The 20901-nt window shown below is 37.7% G+C and overlaps 1 protein-coding gene across 8 annotated transcripts in view; it reads left to right on the top strand.

The window, feature by feature from the left end:
• Positions 1-20901, top strand: part of Lrrc7 (leucine rich repeat containing 7) — a 439615-nt gene that overhangs the window by 124918 nt on the left and 293796 nt on the right. The window contains exon 3 of one of the 8 annotated variants that reach the window (XM_051195787.1): positions 11482-11557. The exons of the other annotated variants lie outside the window; for them this stretch is intronic. Coding sequence (XP_051051744.1) covers position 11557 — 1 coding nt within the window. The 5' untranslated portion in view covers positions 11482-11556. The remainder of the gene's footprint in view (positions 1-11481; positions 11558-20901) is intronic. 8 annotated transcript variants of the gene reach the window in all.

The following is a 20901-nucleotide window of genomic DNA, read 5'->3' as shown; positions in this document are numbered from 1 at the left end:
TTTTCTCAATTGTGGTTTCTCCCTTTCAAGTAAGTATAGCTTGTATCAGGTTGATATAAAATTAACACACGTGTGTGTGTGTGTGTGTGTGTGTGTGTGTATGTGTGTGTATATGCATATGTATAAAGTAATACACACACACACACACACACACACACACACACACGGCTGACCACTAAGAACTAGATAACCTATCAAGATTCATCTCTGGAGAAGACCAGTTCTTCTCTCAGCAGTCATTGCCAATGTCTCTATCACTCTTCATCTATGTGTGGGTCCTTCTGAAAATTCCCTTGATCAACATTGGATGGATCTTACCTATCATATATCAAAGACGCTATCTTATATCATATGTACTGACCCTCTGACTCTTACAATCCTTCTGTCACCTCTTCTGTGATGTTACCTGAATTTTAGATAGATTGTCTTGTAGATATATCAATTGGGGTTGGGCATTCATTCAGTCAACCATTGTCCTTTTCATGGATATATATCATCAATAGTTTCCATCTGTTGCAAAGGTAAGCTTCCTTAATGGTACATAAGAACTACATTTATCTCCTGGTGTAAGATTACATTTTTAGAATGCAGTTATAAACTATACTGGTTTAGGAAAGTGACAGTAGTAGGTTCTCTTCTACAGTCCATGACATCATCAATCACTGGCTGGGTTTATAGTACTGGGCTTGATTTCTCACCTGTTCCTCGCTTTAATTCCAATTAGACAGCTATTGGTTACTCCAAAGATATAAGTACTATTGCATTTTGCCATGCTGATAATTGCTGTAGTTGATAGGCTTTACAGCTGGATCAGATTATTGATTGCTTTTCTCCCTCAGCAGATCAGATAGAACCCTCAAATACCATGGGTTATAGTCCTTCAGGGTTAAGGTTTTCCATGTCCATCCTGGCTGTGTTTCTTCAAGTCTTGTCTGAAGCACAGATTCTCAGCATTGGTTAATCACTGACCTATAGGAGACACATGTGTACTGAAGGTTGCTGCAGAAGAACAAACTGAAGAGAAAAATATAAACATTGGAAGTGATTTTTATTGAATATGCAGTTATGGCACTTGAGGATATATTGCTGATCTGACTGATGAGATGTGAAATACAGATCATCTCTGGCATAAGATAATATACATTAAGTAGCTGTAATGGCTTTTTGTGTTTACAAAAATCAATGGTAGTCAGGAAGGGGTGAGCAGGTGTATGAGTAGCCATCTCCCAAGTGTATTGCCCCTCTGACATCAATGGCTTTGTTTGTCTATTAAATAAACATAATTTATATTTCCAGTGTGACATATTATCTGTTCTTTCATTAAGAAGCCCATAATATGCCTGTTTCTCAGCTTGCTTGATCATCTGTCTGCCTAGAGTTCAGCTTCTAATTGCTTCTAATTCTTTTCCTGGTTCATTGAGCATTCTTAGAGAAATAAGTCTCTCCTGGAATTACTTTCATGAGTGGTTAAAAACACATCATTCAATTTTAGTAATCATCTAATCTTTTAAGACAAAGAAGAATACATCTTTGTCATAAAACTTATCTAGTATATTATGTTAACATTTAAGTTTTCTAGAACTTATTTACTGTAACACCTATTAAAATTTGACTTTCTGATATTATTATTCCAAATTATGGGATTATGAGAACTAAAAAGACAAGAGGGTTCCTTGTGGTGTCCAAGAATGGCAAATTTTAAAATTTCTTTAATTTGACACTAGTCAAATATTCACCCATATATTCTAAAATTAACTGAAGTATTGTACCTTTATCTGTAGGAAACTTCCAATTGACCATATATTATTTCAATAATCATTATTTCAAATACACAAAATTATATAAATATATACTCATATGTGTCTTTTACATGTAAATAATGAGGGTCACCCTTTGGGTGACATAAAATATTTCAAAATACCACCAACTCAAAAGTATACCTTCTAGGTAAGTAGAATAGATAGATAGATAGATAGATAGATAGATAGATAGTCAGATAGATAATACATACATACATACATGATAGATGACAGAAATGTGATAGATGATAGATAATAGGTACAGAGATAGATAATAAATAGGTGATAGATAAACAGATGGTACATAAGTAAACATCATTAATGGATAGATGATATATAGATGTAGGTGAAAGATAGAGATGAATAAATGATAATATACATTAATTTTAGTCACTATGCCTCAGTATTTAAATCATTTTTTTTCTAGAAGAAAACTGGTCAGTCTTGCTTATAGGTGCTTTAGGTTACAAGATACCTAAATAAAGATGTCAAACACCTTTAATTCTTGAATAGTTGTTCTCACTTGTAACAGAAATGTTCACATTTTATTTTCCCTCATTGACTGTCCTTCATTTTCACTCAATATTAATTCACAATAAGTCTTTTGGTGTTAAATAAGGTTTTGAACTTTCCTTTTCATGATTATATTTTCTGTATCAAATAATAGTTTATATGTATCTTCAGTTAGATCTGAATTTTGTGACTTTATCTTGGGAGACATGAACAAATTCACTCCAGTCAAGCAACCATAAAGACCACAGAAATAACTCCACCCAAATCTAGCTTATTGGACCCAATGAGCTTATTGGAGAACATCAGTGAGAGATTACTTACAGGAGCCTGCATCCTGGATCCTTCTCCACCATGGCTGATGACTCATGAAAGCTGAATCCTCAGAGTTCCCCACACAACTTGTAGGCAGCTCTACCCAAGATTCTCCTCTACTGGCAATTGTTTACTGATTACCTAATCTTGGTGCTGGTCCTCATGAGTCAGGTTTCTCTCAGTTGCATCTCTAGCTCCAGCTCTCTCCATCACTCACTCACCAGTAGGTACATTCCTCCATCTTTCCCACCATCATAGTAGCACTGGAAACTGCAGCATGTAAATATATGTACAACCCAGACAGTTTTGTATGCAAATATTCATTGCAATGAGTCGTTGGTCTGGTTCAAGATTTCTGGTTTCTGAAGCACCATAAATCCTGGACTATTGCTGAGACTCATTGGGATATGCTGCTGTTGTCTAGAGTCAGGGTAATATTGCAGCTAGGCAAGGTGTCCAGTCGCAGGTTCCATTCTAGATCCTGGCTACTGCACACCTCCCTATCCTTGATGTCTGCTGCCATGAGGCTCACCAGGCTTAACTTTTGTGCTTGTGACCTGCACACTGTAGTCCTCCTGTACTCTTTGTCTCCCAGCAAGGCAGGTAGCACAGGTGATAGCCACAGCAGCTCCATGTTGGTGGCTAGTCAGCCAGTGGGCCTAGGGTCAGCCCTACTCAGCAACAGACATGTCTCTGAGGGAGCTCCTGGCCACTGCACCACTGCACATCGCCCTGTCCCCTCACACCACCCTGTCATTTGTACAAGTCCAACCACTGTGCCTGTAGGCTGTGGGCATCGCTGCTGCTCTACACTTTCCATCTCCCAGCAGGGCAAGCAACACAGGCCTAAATCTGGCTAAGGGATCTAGGCCCAACCCTATTTAGCAGTGACCTCCATGGAGCCACAAACATCTCTGTGGCAACTGCAGGGCTCATTGGCAATCAGAAATGACGATTGCTCTGCCAGCCTGGTGGCTGAAGAGTCTGCAGCAAGTAGTATGCTCCTGTAAGTCTTGCTTTTTTTTTTAAGTTGTTCTGGAGCATTACAGGCCACTCAAACTCTTTGTCTGCCATTGTCACCCACTCCTGGAGCCTCCATGGCTCTCAGACTTCTCAGACTCTTAGTCTCCCAGATTGCAGAAGCTTTGTAGATAGTGATGGGTGCTGGCATCTGCCACCATCTTTGTTTTTTGTACATTGATTTTTTTAAAAACCAAAGAGAAAGAATATATTTTATAAAATATTTGAAAGTCCATTAGTGAATTATAGAATTGCTAAATTGATTAAATTCCCTTGAGTTTGGTTCTAGCAACATGAGCTGTCATTTTCCCACCTATAAAATGTGAAATATGTCACGGTGTCAACGTGATCCTTTGCTCTGAATTTCTAATGTTCTAGAATGGCCTTTGTGCCCAGGAAAAACCTCAAATGTAATGAAAATGTTTATGTTCAAATTAAACCTAGTTTTAAAATATATTTTAATTAAGTATGCACAATTATTGTGTTTATAAAACTGTCAAGGTTAAATAATCACTTCAGGACTCATTTACAGGCTTTGCTCCACTTTAAACATGTTTTCTTTTGTTCATAACTATAATACACTTGCTTTTATTTATTTATTGTATATTTCAAGTCTGATATAATAAACAAAACTCCCAAGGACCTAAATAATTCCCATATATAATCAGTCATATATCTGTGAATATAGAAAGCCAAAGTTCTCTTAACTATTATGAACCATTGCTAATGCTCCGAATAGAATTCTCCTATGTATTTTAACTGGAGCCATAACAGAGTGACTCATTTCCCACTTCATTGGAATCATGTGTTCTCATGTGCTAACAGGTCAAATTCTTTTTAATGCTACTAATGGGTATAATACCATTTTTTATTTTTCTTACATTAAACCCCAATTTATTTCTAGAAGATATTTTTATTCATAATTTCAGTTTTTAATTTGCAAACTTTTCCAGAATCTGACAGACACTTTTATAGTTCTTGCACAACTTTGTCACTGTATGATAAACAGCTCTAACACCTCAGTGTCAGATCAAATGTGTGTTCTCCAGGAGGATGACACACTGATACACATTGGCTTCCAGCTCGTATCCACCTTGTGTTTGTTCCATAATCAATTTTTAAAACATAGAATCCACAGCTGAGGCTTGCCATAGATAGAAAGAGTACCAGTGTATTAAAGAGGGTTCTCCAGACTTCCAATGGCTTGTGCTTCATCAGCTGGAGTGAACTTCTTGCCTAGAAATTAAGACAGGAAGTACAATCCTCCCACCAAGGAGAGGAGGATAGCATAGAGAAATGCACCAAATAATTTTTTAGAAGATGGTCTCATGTGGCCCAGGATGGCCTTGAACTCACTATATAGTTGAGGATGACTTTAAATTCCTGATCCTCCTGCCTCCACCATACAAGTGTTGGTACTAAAAATGTTAGCCAAATGCCTGCTTTATGTGGTGCTGAGGGGCAAACCTAGACCTTTGGGCACACTAAGCCAGCACTGTGCGTACAGAGCCATTCTATATTCCAGGCATTAAATACTTTCAGTCGATAGGCGCTGCTCATTTCTTATGCTGTCACCTCTCAAAAGTGGTCACATCCTGGTTTAGTTCTTTGGTGAGTCTGCCACCCAGGACTCAGGCTCAGAGCTCTTCTTTCAGCTATTTTGTTGCATGGCCTAATACTAAATTATTCCCTTGCTTTTGCCGAGGTATGTGGTCAAGCTAATAACTGTCTCTTGAAGGCCCAACGAGGTACCTGAAATGAAATTATTGTCCCTGTATCCTGAGCAACACGAACAGTATTACATTATCTTCTTTTGCTTCTGTCTTCATCCTTAGCAGTTCCATTTTGTTTCTATGTCTGTGTGGTTTATCTTCAGATACAGCCATCTAGAGCAAAGTAACCGGTGTGCGCAGGAATAAAAGGAACTGCACTTCCCTATCTGTGGCTCTCCGCAGGCCCCTGCCTTTTGTCTTCAGAAAGACTGCATTAGTTGCTAGTGTTCATACCAACCCCCAGTCCCCAAACCCAACCCCCATGGCCCTAGAAATCACATTTACCCTCATGCAGACTTTTCACATTGGTGTTTTGAGAGGCTAGATCATGCTGTTTTCTAATATTAAACTAATTGTTAGCAGAAAGCAACCTGAAAGTCATTGTGCCATATAGCTTTTGGCAGCATTTATTTTGTCCTGTAATGTGTTTATTCAGTAGTTTTTTTCATAAAGATGCGAGAGTAACTATTCAGATTGTGGAAGGATTTAAACGTCAGGCAGAGAAGTTTAGATTTAATTACATAGGAAATAGGAAACAGTTGAGCTTTCTGAGGCAGGAAATAGAAAGCAGCATAGTGTCATTATCACAGTAGGGTGGAATGTATAGGATTTCATATCAGATAATCGTGAACTGGAATCGTATTACTGAGAATGGGGTCTTAGTTTCCCACACATTGAAGGCGATCTCACTACCTACGCTCCATGCAATGATTTCAGAAACATCCACTTACCTCTTTGTAAGAGATGTTAGCAGACAAAACAACCATGCGATGCTCAATCTGATGACGAAAGTAGAAGCATTGAAAGAAACGAAGCAAATTCATCATGAACAACTTTGAAAAAGTTTCCAAAGGAAATAAACAAGCAATGGTGAATTCTGAAAGGAGTTGGTGATAACAAGAAATAAGCCAAAAGAGTCTATGCCTGTTGAGGATTGCCTCCCATCCCCCACCTGGACTTTAGCATCCACATTGTCTCCTAGAGTCTCCTCAGAGCACAGACTCAGCTTCCCAGGGTGGACCACTTTCACCCATTACCTGCCCCTTTCCCTTGTTCATTTTGTTCCTACTCTGTATTTGTGTTTTCTGACAGTCTCACCCAAATAAACTATTAATCCTTCCAATTTGGTCTCAGTAAGACTCTAATTCTGGGGGCACAAACTTGAATGGAAGCATTTGTGCTCACTTGGGGTGAAATACAGATAAAGCACCTTCATGGTAAATGTTACTTCCCTTTTCTTCACTCTTGTCTCTCCCTGACACCTAAACCAAGATGTCTGTTGTCAATTCTGCCCGCCACCCGCCTCATGTATTTATGACTTTAACAACCAGCATCCAAGACTGTTCTGTGGTCTAGCAATGGCTTTCTAAAATAATTTCCTCAAATATCTTTGTTTTAGGTGCATTCAAACCATGATTGGTTTGTCAGTCAGAAACCATCCATGTCCCCCAACATGTACCCAGTGTCCCTTTTCTGGGATCATGTAGTACAAAGGCTGTACTTTGTCAAACTGTATCTTGGTTTATATTTAAATCAGCTTTGTCTCTATCTCTCCACAGAGTCTTCTGGTGGCTGTGCCAATATTACAACATTCTCTATGACCTAGTTGCATATGATTCTGTTTCCTATATCTACTGGCAGATCTTTACCATATCTGTTTGCTCCATCCAGATTTTGCAAGTTCATTGTTAAATGTTTGAGTTCATGCTCCTGGGGAAATTTCTTACTCTGGTTCTTACATATGAGCAATATTAGTTACAATGAGTTTAATGAACATACTGGTGACCTTAAAAATGTAGCTGGTTTTTACTTGTTGAGGATGGACAAGACATAGTTTTTCTTAAAATAATAAACTTACAATGGATCTTTCAAATTTCTTTTGCACCTGTAATTCACCCTATCAGGAAGGGGCAGTGAGTGGAGAGGGAGCTAGGAGAAAGAGAAGGGGAAGAGAGGAAAGCATGTGAGATTAAGAAGATTGAGTCAGGGGACAAATAGAAGTCAATGCCACACTGGCCACTCTGGGCCTGGCCTGATACATAGGTTTAAATTAAGTCTCTATTGTTCTGCTTGTCAATAAGACTTAGGAATCAAAGGCTGAGGTGAAAGCTGATTAACTGAGAGAGGTTGAATAGCAACTAGCTGACCCTGCTTTTTGGCCAGAGACACCGCAAAAGACACATGTCTTCCTTCTTCCTGGAACCAAAAGGAAGCTCAGACTCTAGTCCCAGCCCTTTCCTTCCTGTGTGTCTTCTCTATCCAAATTTCTGGCTCCTCTATGGCTAATTCTGGTCAGCTAATCACTGACTCTTCCCTAAGTTCAGGGTAAACTGTTATTTATGTAACAGTCTCAGAGTGTCACGGTGCAATCAAAATATACCAAAACACTCATTGACTTTCTTTGCTATGCAGTGTTTGTACTTCAACATCTCCGAGCATATCATCAGCACTAAATAATCAATGACAATTAGTAACCATGTCACAGAAACACTGAGAAAGCATTGACCATGACACTAACTTAAAGCTTTCAGACAAATCAATACTTATTTCAAAGCGTGCTTGACATCTCACGGTTTTTTTTTTTTTTTTTTTTTTTTTTTTTTTTTTTGCATCATTTTGGGTCCTCAGCCTTAAGCTTTGCAATTGTCAGGCAGACTGCCTCTACCCTATGGATTCCAAAGGATGGTTTTAATGATTGATTCAATGTTTGCAATGAAGGATCGTATTTAAGTATAACGTTAGTGTGTGCAAGGTTGTAGGTCTTGGCGACCATGTCTAGCCTATTTCTCTACACTCACACTAAAGCCTGCGGCAATGTGTGTTAAATATTGCAGTGAGACCAGACAAGCTGATTAAAAGTGTAACTGAACAAGACTTTGCCCCTGGGAAATCATGTGTTAAGTAGGAACTTGTGCTCAGAGGATTTCTAACATGTGCTTTCTACTTTTGAGTAGTTTGTCAGAAATTCAGGTCAAACTATGGACAAGTGCTGATTGTAAGGGCACTCCAGAGGACTATAGCCAAACACTGTAGTGTGTGTGCATGCTTCCATGCTGTCATGGTTTATATATGGCTATGGCATCCGGGGACATGGTTGGAGTTCTAGAATGTTAACTAGGAAGACAGGAAAGGAATTGCCTCAAAAGGAAGTATAGCCCAAAGCAGGGAGGCTTCTAAAAGGTTTTCAAACAATTCATGCATGTGTAAACTCTCTCTCAGTAAGATTGAAACAGACTTCCTTCCACCCCAGGCTCAGGCTCTCAGCCAAGAATACCCTGCACCAACCGTGACTGGGGGCTGGGAGAACAGTAGACAATTTCTACCTGCTTACACATCTTAGAGCATTTTATTTTATTTTAAGGAAGGGACCCATGAATGCTGGTGTACTGGAGTCTATTCTATTATCACATAAAGGTGTTTTTGTTCTGAAATGGCAGTAACCCACTAATCACATGAATCATTGTAAACATCTAGCCCTGACAGAGACAGAAGTAAGCCTTCTCAGACTTAGAAACCCTACAGCATTCAAACTCATGTTCTTATCGATTCAGCTATGTGTCCATTTCAGCACAGTAAAAGTAAACAATGAGCAGAATGGCATAGTTTTCATATTAAAAATAGCAACAATCCAGGGGTGCATGCTTATAATCCCAACTCTTGAGAGATGAGGAGACTCGGGCATAATAAGGATTCTCATCTATTAGAGACCAAACTGAGCTCCATAGAAAGAATGTTAAAAAGGCAAAATGGCTATCAAAAATTAAAACACATTTCTTTTCAGTAGTTGAATAATGTATTTTGACACAATTTTATTTGTCATGAGATAAAAATGATTGTTTAGATTTTAATGACATATTATTAAATGTAAACAGTAGAATTAACATATTGTTGTCATTTTGCAGGAAATCAAAATAAAGTAGCTAACTCCTGCTTTCTACTCTGCAGACCTAAGCTGTATTTACAGCCTTTAGATGACTATCGAATGGCCATTTCAGTAACACCAGTTCTGTTCCTGCTCAGAGTGGCTGGAATCCAGTTGTAGGGAGGGGGCAGTGATGAGCAAAGTGGTCAAGACCAGGCTGGATAAACCCACAGAAACAGCTGACCTGAACAAGGGGGAGCTAGCTCATGGACCACAGACTGATACCTCAGAAACCGACCCAGGCCCCCTGAATGTGGGTGTCAGTTAGGAGACCTGAGCAGTCTATGGGCCCTCTGGTAGTAGAACAGTATTTACCCCTAGTATAAGAATGGGCATTGGGAGCCCATTCCCCACAGAAGGAAACTCTTTCAGCCTAGACATACAGGGGGAAGGGCCAAGGCCCTGCCCAAAAATGATGTGACAGACTTTGATGCTCCCCCATAGAAGGCTTCACCCTTTCTATGGAGCAGAAGAGGGATGGGATAGGAGTCAGAGGGGGTCATGGGAGGATGGGAAGGTAAGGAGACTGAAATTGATATATAAAATAAGATTGTTTCTAATTTAAATTTTAAAATGCAAAAAAACGAGATGCAAATCTGATCATCTGTGGGATGCAGAGTTTGAAAGACCAAAAGACCCATAGAACATGCACTGGAGAACCATAAGAGACCCCAGAGAGGAAGCTCAAGACCAGAACTTTGAGGTGGATTGTGCAAGCTGACCTGCAGAGCATGAAAACTTAGGCGAAATGAAGGGCTAGGTAGAGAGAACTGAGTCCTGTCTTCGTGTCTATGTAAAGAAACCCTGCTGCTGAGACAGTGTTTGTGTGTTGTGAGAGGAAACCTGGATTTTTTTTTCCTCTGACACAATTACAAATCTATAAAGATGTTAAGCCACAACAACTCTAATTTCTCTGTCATCTTTTGTTGCTGTTGTTTATGTTTAGTCTACCAGATGCATTTCACTTTAACAATGCATATGTAATCAGAAAATTACTTGAGCCTTAACATTCATTTGCTAAGCTTTAGTTCTTCTAAGACTGAGCATTTCAAACAAACAAAAAAAAAATAATTGCACCGATTAAATGAACATAATCTTCATCATTTTAATTGATATTTATACACTGTCAGTATGTTTTTAATTTTCCAAAACATACTTTAGAGTTCTCCTTAGTAGCTAAGTTCATCTGTACATAGTTGGCACAATTAAATATGTCTTGAATATCTCCTTCATCTTCTCACCCCATTTCTTATAGATTTGATTGGAATATTAACTATGTGAAAGTAATACTAGAAACTTGTTGAACTCCATAAAACCTTCCTTTCAGTCCTTCCCAACTCTGTTTGGACTAGATATATACTTCTCAGTTCTATAGTAAGTAATGGATATGTATAACCTGGATAATTTAATAATTGCCTAGAGATTGTCTCATAAAGAGAGTATTCAACTGAAAAACTTAAAGTATATTGTTCTTTATTCCTGATGTCAACCATCACGACACATATAAAAGTCAAATACTTATGCAAAATTAATGTGTATAACTTGATTCATCCAATGGAAACTACTCTTAAAATTTTGATTATTACAAGTGCATAGGAATATGTTAGGCTCAGGTTTTTTTTTTTTTTTTCATTTTGAATTATACATTGAAGACATCAGACATAGCCACTTCAGCATGGGAAGAGACCACATAGACCACATCAAAGCACGTTACTTTGCTTCAAGATCACTGGAAATTGTGAATTCAGTGTTTATAGTGGTGGAAACATAGAACTTCATTCAAATGGAGTTATTGGGAGCTCCTCTGAATTGTGGTTTTTATAATTTCCAAAATAAAGGGAAGTGCACTTTTCATCCATTATTCCGCTAATGCAGCATTAAAGCAGCAAAGGGAATATTATGGTACATGCAGTCTTCTCACAGGAGTGAAAATGTCACTGTGGAAGGGAAGATGCTTTCACACACTGAGTTTGCGTAGCCATGGCTCAAATGTTTGGATGGAGTTTGGGGAATGACACTGATAGGAATTGTAGCAACTGGCTGCTACTCTGTTTTTGCTTACTATGTTCATTTAGATGCATCTGTTAATTTATAAGCATAGTTAATTAAAATTGTTTAAATTTTCTTTTTTTTTTTTTTAAAGGAGCCCGCTACATGAAAAGAATGCAAGTCAAAGTGCCCACAGCCTAGACGTCTTCAGGGACAGGAGTGACTAGCAAGTAGATACTGTGATACTTCCTATGCATAAGTGTACAGGGTCGAGTTGTTTTCTGGGGATTGACACTACGGTGACCAAATAGTCTCGCAACCTTAAAAAGATACTTAGCAATATTTGTGCTAAACTCTGCTACACCAGAAAAAAAAAATAATTAGGAAGAATAAGGGCCATTGTGGGTTTCTGGAAACTCATTTTCTGTAAATAATAGTGAAGTTATTTAACACATATGTGAGTTTAAGTTCTGTATTTCCCGCCCCCCCCCCCAGGCTATCTTTTTATATTGCAATTCAGCACTTATTCAGTCATAAAAAGACAAAATGGATCTCTCAATTTCTGGTGACATGTTAAACCATGGCACAAATGTTTTATTTCTTGTCAAAAATCATTTGAGGAAATTATTTTGTAATAATGCATTCATTTTTGAAGGTTGTATTTTAAAACATCAAGGTATTATGAAATGAAACTGAGGCATAGGGCAGTAGCCGTGTACTTACCAGAACACCATGACATTTGCAAGAGATAAAATCAGTGACTCAGTGGTAAACCATGCAATGTGTGGATCAATAGATTAGAAACGGGGGCTCCACAGAGAAAAAGGGATAAATAAGATTAACCGAGTGGCAAGAGAAATGTTTGAAAAATCTCTTAGCTTCATGTTAAAGTGGTCAAAGTTGATTATCCTCTAATTTATTTTGAAAATTATAACAGAATCAAATGTCAGGGTCAAAGGGTTTTAGAAAAAAAACATACATCAAATATTTTAGTGTAAGTAAATTTATAATTATAAACTGTATGTGTTAATATTTCATGCATATGGACATGTAAACACAGACACATTATCATCTCAAGATAAAAATTAGTGCCATAAGTTCTTAAGTGTTAAACATGTGAGCAGTAAGTTCTAAGTGTTTCTCAGTATTAATTGTGATAGTAATGTATTTGCCAATAAAAGTACATAAGAGCTATGATGTCCACAGTTGACATTTCAGAAATTATACATAAATATTACCATATTTAAAATTATATAGAAGACAGTCCTATGATAGAAGCTTAAGAAAATATGCAATTTATTTGAGTGTCTTAGCAATACAGATTCCTAAAGAATTTTACAAGTCAAGAGAAGTATCTTCCTTTTCAATATTCTGCAAAAATTTTATGAATGAAAAGTTACAGATTATATAGTATTAATACATAAAGTCTATCAAATATTTATGCAGCTGAGACAACAGGATATAAGAGGAAGCATACTTAGCAATAACTAGATGAAGATAAAATTTTTATAGTGCAAATTATTTGCCTTTAAGGCATTTGCTTACGTGTTTTATGATGGGCTGGCATAAAGAGATCTCTTATGGTTTGGGCAGCTGTGACAGAAAGGCTTCAAGACTCAGAGATGTTTTACGTTACTTACCTAGGCAGCCTTCATACTTAATGGAAAAAATGTTGAAAGAATACTTATAAATACCTTAGTATAAGTATTAAGAAATAATTCAAGAAGTTCAGGACTTTTAAAAGGCATTAAGGACACTAAAATTTTGGAAGGACAAAATGAAGGACTTCATTTTGAATAAAGGGAGAAAAGTAGGAGGCAGATGTAAGTGGGCTGTTGGGGATATGGGGCTAGCAACCAGGAAGCTGGCACTTGAGAAACTGGCTGTAAATAGTAGGAGCCCTAACTAAAGAGGTGGCCATAGAGAGGCCAAGGCCTTAATTCGAAAGAAACACCTTGTGCATGCAATCATAGCTGCATGTGTTCCTATGTGTAACTGTGTCAGGGAAAACACTTTGTTTCCTTGTAGTCATTCCTAGCCTCTGGCTCTTAACAGTTGTCCTAAGCTCAGACCAGACAAAAATCCCAGTTGAGCATGAAGAAGTTCCACTCCCAGATAAAGGCTTTGGCAATTGATAGATGCTGAGAGAGAAAGTCGGTTTTCTTCAGGGTTGGGATTCCTGTAGGTTGACCATGCTTAGCCAACCTCACTCAGTACAAGGCCATGTATCCAAGAATTCATGGGCCGGGAAGAGATTGAAGTTGATTTGTTTTTTTAAAAAAAAGAAGACACAAAATTGGGCAGGGAGGGAAGGGAGAATACAGCTAGGAGGAGTTGGGGGAGGAAGGGGAACACAATCAAAGTATGGTATATAAAATTCTCAAAAAATTAAATAAATAAAACAGGGAGGGGCACATGCACACTCCAGGTTCCACAGTAGTTTTGGATGGATGTGCTATGTGTAAAAATAGGGTGGCTGACTTCCAAAGGAGGCTGTTCCCATGCCAACTGTATTTAGGAAGGTAAAGCCTCCTGCCTCTAAACTCAGTAAAGTGAGAATGAACACAGCAGTGAGCTTGCTAGCCTCAGGCCCTTGGGACAATTATCCAGAGAGAAATGATGTTTGAAATCACAAGAATTTAACCAGACAGAAGACATGTTACAAAGTATCAAGTGAACATGTCCCAGGTGCAGTTCTGAGCCTCACATCGACCCAGTCATCAGGATTCTGTTTGAAGGAAGTGGACCATAGAATAAGAGGAAACTGAAATCGAAGAAGTAGCGAGAAAGACACTGGTGCGCTGCGGATAAGTTCTTGGGTAGCGTGACTGGCAGAAAAGGATTTACCAAGTGGCTGAAATGGGTAATTAAGCCTATTCAACACCAAGAAAGAGGTGGTCTATGAATCCAATGTGGCACCATTGTACTCTGGTTTCTTCTTGGATGGACCCAATGGGAGTATTTTTGTTGTTGTTTGTTTTGTTTTTTTGTCTTTTAGATTTACCATAGGGAGTCCAGTTCTAATATTCTAAAACTTTCCATAATTTGAATAGTGAATTCAGTTTAATATATATTAGTTAAGGAAACCTTATAGTCTGATATGCCCATCACTTTTTCATTTGTGAATCTCTTCCGATTCGCCACAAGGCTGCAAAGGCTCTGTGTGCACCACAGCACTTCCAAGTAGTCCTTGTCACACAGGAGTGCTTCTGAGAACTAACAAGTGGACGGAGGCCTTGGGTCCTCTTCTTCTAGGCAGTTCCTCAGTGACTTACCTGAGGAAAATGGCTCAGAAAATTTTACTGCTTTTGAAACCTTAATAGACAGATAACACTGAAAACAATATGAAATGGGGAGACTTTTCCACATAATCCCTGTTTGTTCTGTTTCTACCTCTCCTGATCTCTCAATGTAGGCATTTTTTTCTAGCTGCAATCAGTGCAGAATTGGTAAGATTGTTTTAGATGTTTTGTTTAGATAAAGATGATTCTTATTCCTTTTGTCTGCTTCCTTCCTTTTCCTGATGAGAATAAAAATAACTATACACACATACACACACACACACACACACACACACACACACACACACACACACTGAGCTCACTGTAAAAATGTCAAAAAATACATTGCTACAAAGAATATGAAAACTCACATACAAAGCACCTAGATAATAGCCAGAATGGACAATGACATGGCTGATGGGCTGAATACCTCATGAAACATGCCTTCTTTTATCACTAATAACAAATTTTGCTTTAATTCCATTTTTCTGCTTTTTTCAAATATTGCCATTTTTCCTATTGTTAATATCTGTGTGTTTTTCTTTTTGCATTCTTCATTCAGCCTACTAGTTCTTGTATTTATGTTTTCTGTGCACATCATCTAGTCTGGCAACATTAATCTTCCTTGGAATATGTAGTTAATTTACATTTAACATTGATCTTCCTTGGAATATGTAGTTAATTTATATTAACATTAACTACATGTTCCTGAAGATCACTTCATACTCACTCTCATCTCAACCATAATTCCCAGACTACTTATAGTCACCAATTATTTGCATCTTCTCTTTTTGATTTTTCCCTTAATATCTGTATCTCAGATAATATCATCTTTATGCCTGATGGAACCTCTCTAGTGTCCCAAAAAATAAACTTTCCATTTTGCCTTCCTTTGTGAACTTTGTATCTGCAGGCTATACGATCTGAGCACTTTGAAAAGTCATTCCATATTGCTTTAGCTTCCACATTTTGGGTAGTAAATATATATCATACTTGATTGGTTGTTTTATTTTATAAATGATTTTTTGTTCTACTCAGCAGTAAAGAATTAAATTACATACTTTCCTGGAAAGTGAATATAACTTGAAGCCATTGTATTAAGCCAAATATATACACTATTACTTTGTACATGCATTGATAGGTACCTATGTTGATTTCAAAATTCAGCTGTGAGGAGTAGTGGTGTAATGAACAGTGATGTATGGAGGTCTTGTTGGCATGTTGGTGTAGAGTCCTTGCATGTATGCATAGAGATGGTAAAACCGGGTCATATGGGGACTCTATTTTTGAAATTTTAGAAACCTCTATTCTGCTTTCCATGGTGGACAGACTAATGTGCGTTTCCAGAAGACTATATGAGAGTCACCTTTCCCCCTTTATCACCAGCATTTGCTGTACACACTTTCTGGTAGCCATGCTGACTCAGATAAGGTGTGTTACAATGAACTTCAATGTGCTTTTAATCTGTATCTTCCTAGTGAAGAAGGTCATTCAATATCCTTTATGTGTTATGGGCCATTTGAACTTCATCTGAGAGCTGTCTACCTGTCCATTTCATTGTCCCATCTGTGACTGGATTGTTTAGGTTTGGAGTATTAGGTTGTGTTCTCTACTTATCCCATATGCTAATTCCCTGCCAGATGATGAGTGAGCAATTCCATCCTCCCATTGTCCAAGCAGTCTCTTCACTTGATTCCTTACTTTGCCATTTCCTAAACTATGGAGTCCTTTGCCAGCAGTCCTTGATCATCTCTATATCTTGAGTGGTTTTCCTATGTTTTTCTCTAAAAGCTTCAGAGTTTCACGTGAGATTTTAATTTTTTTGCTTACTTTGAATTAACTTTTATACAGGGTGAGAGATAGAAAGAGAATTCCAGTTATTTCTTTGTGGACATCTAACTTCTTCCTCCTCCTTGTAGAAGATGTCTTTTCCCTGGTGTAGGTTTGTTTGGATCTTTGTAAAGAATCAGACAACTGTAGCATTGTGGCATGTTAACATGGGGGGTATTTTTAGGTCTTTCAGGATTTTTTTTCTATTTCGGTGAAGAATGTCATTGTCATTTTGATGGGAATTTTATTGGATCTGTAAAAACACATTTGGCAGAGTCAGTGAGCTTCCACTAGCTCAGGTCAGCTGTTTCTGTGGGTATGCCCAAAATGGTCTTGACTCCTTTGCTTATATTATTGCTCCTGCCTCTCTTTGGCTGGTGCTCAGACCTGAGAGCAGGGGAATCTGCATGGGACCAAACTAGGCTCTCTGAATGTGAGTTGCAGTTGTGTGTCTTGGGTAGTCTGTGGTACCGCTGGCAGTGGGATCAGAATTTATCCCAGTTCACACTGGCCTTTTGGAACCCATTCTCTTTGGAGTATTACCATGCTCAGCCTAGACATAGAAGAGAGACCTTGGATCTGCCTCAAAGTGATGTGACAGACTCCATTGACTCCTCATGGGAGGCCTTACCCTCTCTGAGGAGTGAATAGAGGGTAGAGGGTGGAGAGAAGGAGGGGAGGAAGTGGGTACTGGGATTGGTATGTAAAATGAGAAAAGATTGTTTTAAAATAAAAACGTTAACAAAAGAACAAAAGAAATAAAACACATTTGATAATATAGCTACATAATTTCCCTACATTAATTCTGCAAATCCAGGATCCTGAGAGGTCTTTCTGTCTTCTGGTGTCTTATTTCTTCAGTGTTTTAAAATTGTAGAGGTCTTTCACTATTTCGCTTAGGTTTATTCCTAGATATTTTTGAAAGAATGTTGATCGCTTGATTTGTTTCTCTGTGTGTTCATTATTGGTGTATAGAAAAGCTTCAGACTTTTTGTATGTTAATTTTGTTTCCTGATATTTTGTTTTGTTTTTGTCAGTCCTTAATGTTTATAGCCTTTACAGCCTCGTGCCCAGGTTCATATTATCTGCATCAGAGATAATTTGGTTCTTTTCCTTTCCTATTTGTACCCTTTCATTTCTTTGCCTTAACTTACATAAAGCACTGTTTTTGAAGAAGTAGGGGGAAATAAACAGCTATTTCATTCCTGATTTCAGTGGGAACGCTTTCAGTTTTTCCTTAGTTAATAAAACATTGACTATTGGCTTGTCACACATAGAGTTTGTTATGTTAAGGTACATTCCTTTTATTCGTATCTTTGGGTCTTTTGTCATAAAAGAATATGGATTTTACCAAAGACTTTCCCTGCCTCTATTGAGATGATCGTGAGAATTCTATCCAAAAGTCTAATAATAGCACGCATAGACTTTGATATATTGATACATTTGTGTTCTGAGATACTCTTTTTTTTTTTTTTTAGATTTATCATTTTTTCTTTTTTTCTTTTTTTCTTATTTTACATATTGATCCTAATTCCCTGTTCCTTCCTCCCTCTTTTCCTCTCTCCCTCCCTCCATCCCATAACCCCTGACCACCCTTCCATCCCACCCCCCCACCTACACACACACACACACACACACACACACACACACACACACACACACACACACACTCCACAGGGAGAGTGAGGCCTTCCAGGAGAGATCATAAAAATCTGTCAAGTCATTTTGGGTAGGGTCTGGGCCCTCCCTCCTGCCTCTAGGCTAAGGGAGTATCCCTCCATGGAGAATGTGCCCCCAAAGTCCTTTCATGCACTAGAAATACATCCTGGTTCTACTGTCAGAGGTCCCTTAGACTGCCCAGGCCTTCTAAATGAGACCCATGTTCAGGGGGTCTGAGTCAATCCAATGCTGAGTTTCTCTTTCATTCATGGCTTGAAATCTTTGTTAGTAAATTGATTTTGTTGACTTTGTTTTGCCAACACATACTGGAATTTGGTTTGCATGTATTAAGAATTTTTGCATCCATGTTTATTATAGAAATTGGCTTATAATTTTTGTTTTATGTTGTGTTTTTATCTACTTTGATAACAAGCTAATACTAACTTCAAAACTTAGTTTGGTAATATACCTTCCCATTCTTGGCTATGGAATAGTTTGAGGAATATTGTGCTATTTCTTCTTTAAAGGTCAGTAGAATCCATAAGAATGTACATCTGGCTATTGTTAGTTGGAAAACTTGGTTATTATTTCTTCAGTCTTAAATTGTTTGTATTCTCTTGAATAAGATTTGTATAGAAAATTATCCATGTTTTTATAATTTTCTAATTTATTAGAATTTAGACTTTCAAAATATAACATTAAGGTTCTTTGAATTTCATCAGTTCCTGTTGTAATATCTCCCTTTTCTGTCTCGTTTTATCAGTGAGTGCTCTTTGTGGTGGTTAGTTTGAACAACAGTTTGCAAATCTCATTCGTCTTCCAGAAGTACTGAGTGTTGGCTTCATTTAATCAATTCATTCCCATTTCATTGGCGTCTTCCCTGGTGTTTAGTAGTTCTTTCCATTGACTGAGTGTAGATATGGCTTGTTCTTACTTTCTTAAGATCCTGCGGTGCTTCATCAAATTAGTTATTTGTTGTTTCTCTGATGTTTTAATGGAAGCATTCATAGATTTGAACTTCTCCTTGGAGGTACTTTCGTTGTGTCTGACAGTATGTTGTATTCTCTATTTCATACAGTTGTAGGATGCTTTACTATAATGTTGGTTTCTGTAATGGCACAGCCATCTCTCTGTCACATGCTGTTGCATCTCCTTAAGTTCTGTGCTTTCTCTTGCTGTTGATTTCCAGTTTTACTCCATTGTGAACAGATAGAATTTAAAATTTTAAATTTTCTTGTAAGGACCGATCTACGTCCTAAAATGTGGTATATGTTTTTGGAGAAAGGTCGTGAGCTGCTGAGGAAAATGTATTATCTTGCAGTGGGAGAATGGAATGGCTGTTAAGTCTATTTGATTATAGCGACAGTTAGCTCAGGCTGTCTGTCCATATGACTTATTTTCGAAAGTGGGTTGTTCAAGTCACCCTCTATTATTATGTTATGATCAACTTGTGCCTTTATATACCACAGTGTTTATCTTATGATATTAGGTGTGCCAGTACCATGTTTCTATTTTTTTTTTTTTTTTTTTTTTTTTTTTTTTTTTTTACTATGGCTCTTCCATAGTTTCCTATGAATTTTATGGCAGTTTTTTTGGTTGGTTTTTGTTTCTTTTTCCTATTTTGTGAAAAATGAGATGGGGATTTTGATTGGGATTGCATTGAATCTATAGATAGCTTTTAGTAAAATGGTCATTTCCACAACTGAATGTGCTGATGTCTAATGCACATCTACTGAGAATTCTGCTATCCTCTTGCTAGATGGTGAACTTAATCAATGGGAAATAATATTCTTTATCTCTAAGAATTTAGGTTTGAAATAGGTTTTGTCCGGTAGTAGCATCTCTACGCATGTTGCTTTCCAGCTCTATTCCTTGAAATGTCCTTTCCATTCTTTCACACTAAGGCTTTGACAAGTAGGTGCTTTCTTGCTTATAACAACAGATGGGTCCTATTTTTAAGCAAATCTGTTGGTATTTATCCTTTGATTGATGACATGAAACCATCAGTATTGTATTGAGCTGTTATGGAAAGGTATGTGTTAAATCCTGCTACTTGCTTTTATGCTGTATTTCCTAGTTCCCTTTCACTTACTGATTGTCCTCATGGGGTGTAGTTTTTCCTGAGGCATCAGCAATGTGTTTACTTTTCTTTTCTATGTGTAAGATTCCTTCATATCCTTTATAACTCTGGCTTAGTGGCCATGGATTCCTTCAGCTTGTGTTCATCATTGCAAGTTTGTCTTTCTTCATTTGTAAAGGATAACTTTGCTGGGAATAGGAATCCATGTTGCAAGTATTGCCTTTCAGAACTTGAAATGCATCTTTAAAAGTCCCTGACTTTTAAAGTTTCTGTGGAAAAACATGGTGTTTTTCTGATTTGCCTTTATATGTGACTTGATGTTCCTTCAGCTTTAATTATTCTTTTTACTACATAGTTAGTATTTTAACTATAATTTGATGTTATTGGCAGAAATTTCTGTCCCACTAGTCATCTTCAAAATAACAACACGGACACTTATTATTAATTATAAATACATAGCCAATAGCTTAGACTTGTTACTAATAGCTCTTACAACTTAAATTAACCCATGTTTTTTAGTTTAAATGCTACCATGTGACTCAGCTTGTTACCACATCTTCTGTATACCCTGATTCCTCTGAATCTGGCTGATGACTCCATCCTTCTTCTTCCTAGTGTTCTCCCAGTCTGGCCCTCCCGCCTCACCTCTTCCTGTCTAGCTATTGGCCGGTTAGCTCTTTGTGAAACCAATGAGAGGAACACATCTTCACAGTGTACAAAAGAA

Source organism: Phodopus roborovskii, unplaced genomic scaffold (genome assembly GCF_943737965.1).
Source record: "Phodopus roborovskii unplaced genomic scaffold, PHOROB, whole genome shotgun sequence".
In the NCBI taxonomy this organism is placed as follows: Eukaryota; Metazoa; Chordata; class Mammalia; order Rodentia; family Cricetidae; genus Phodopus; species Phodopus roborovskii.
This window is presented reverse-complemented; position numbering and strand designations above follow the sequence as displayed.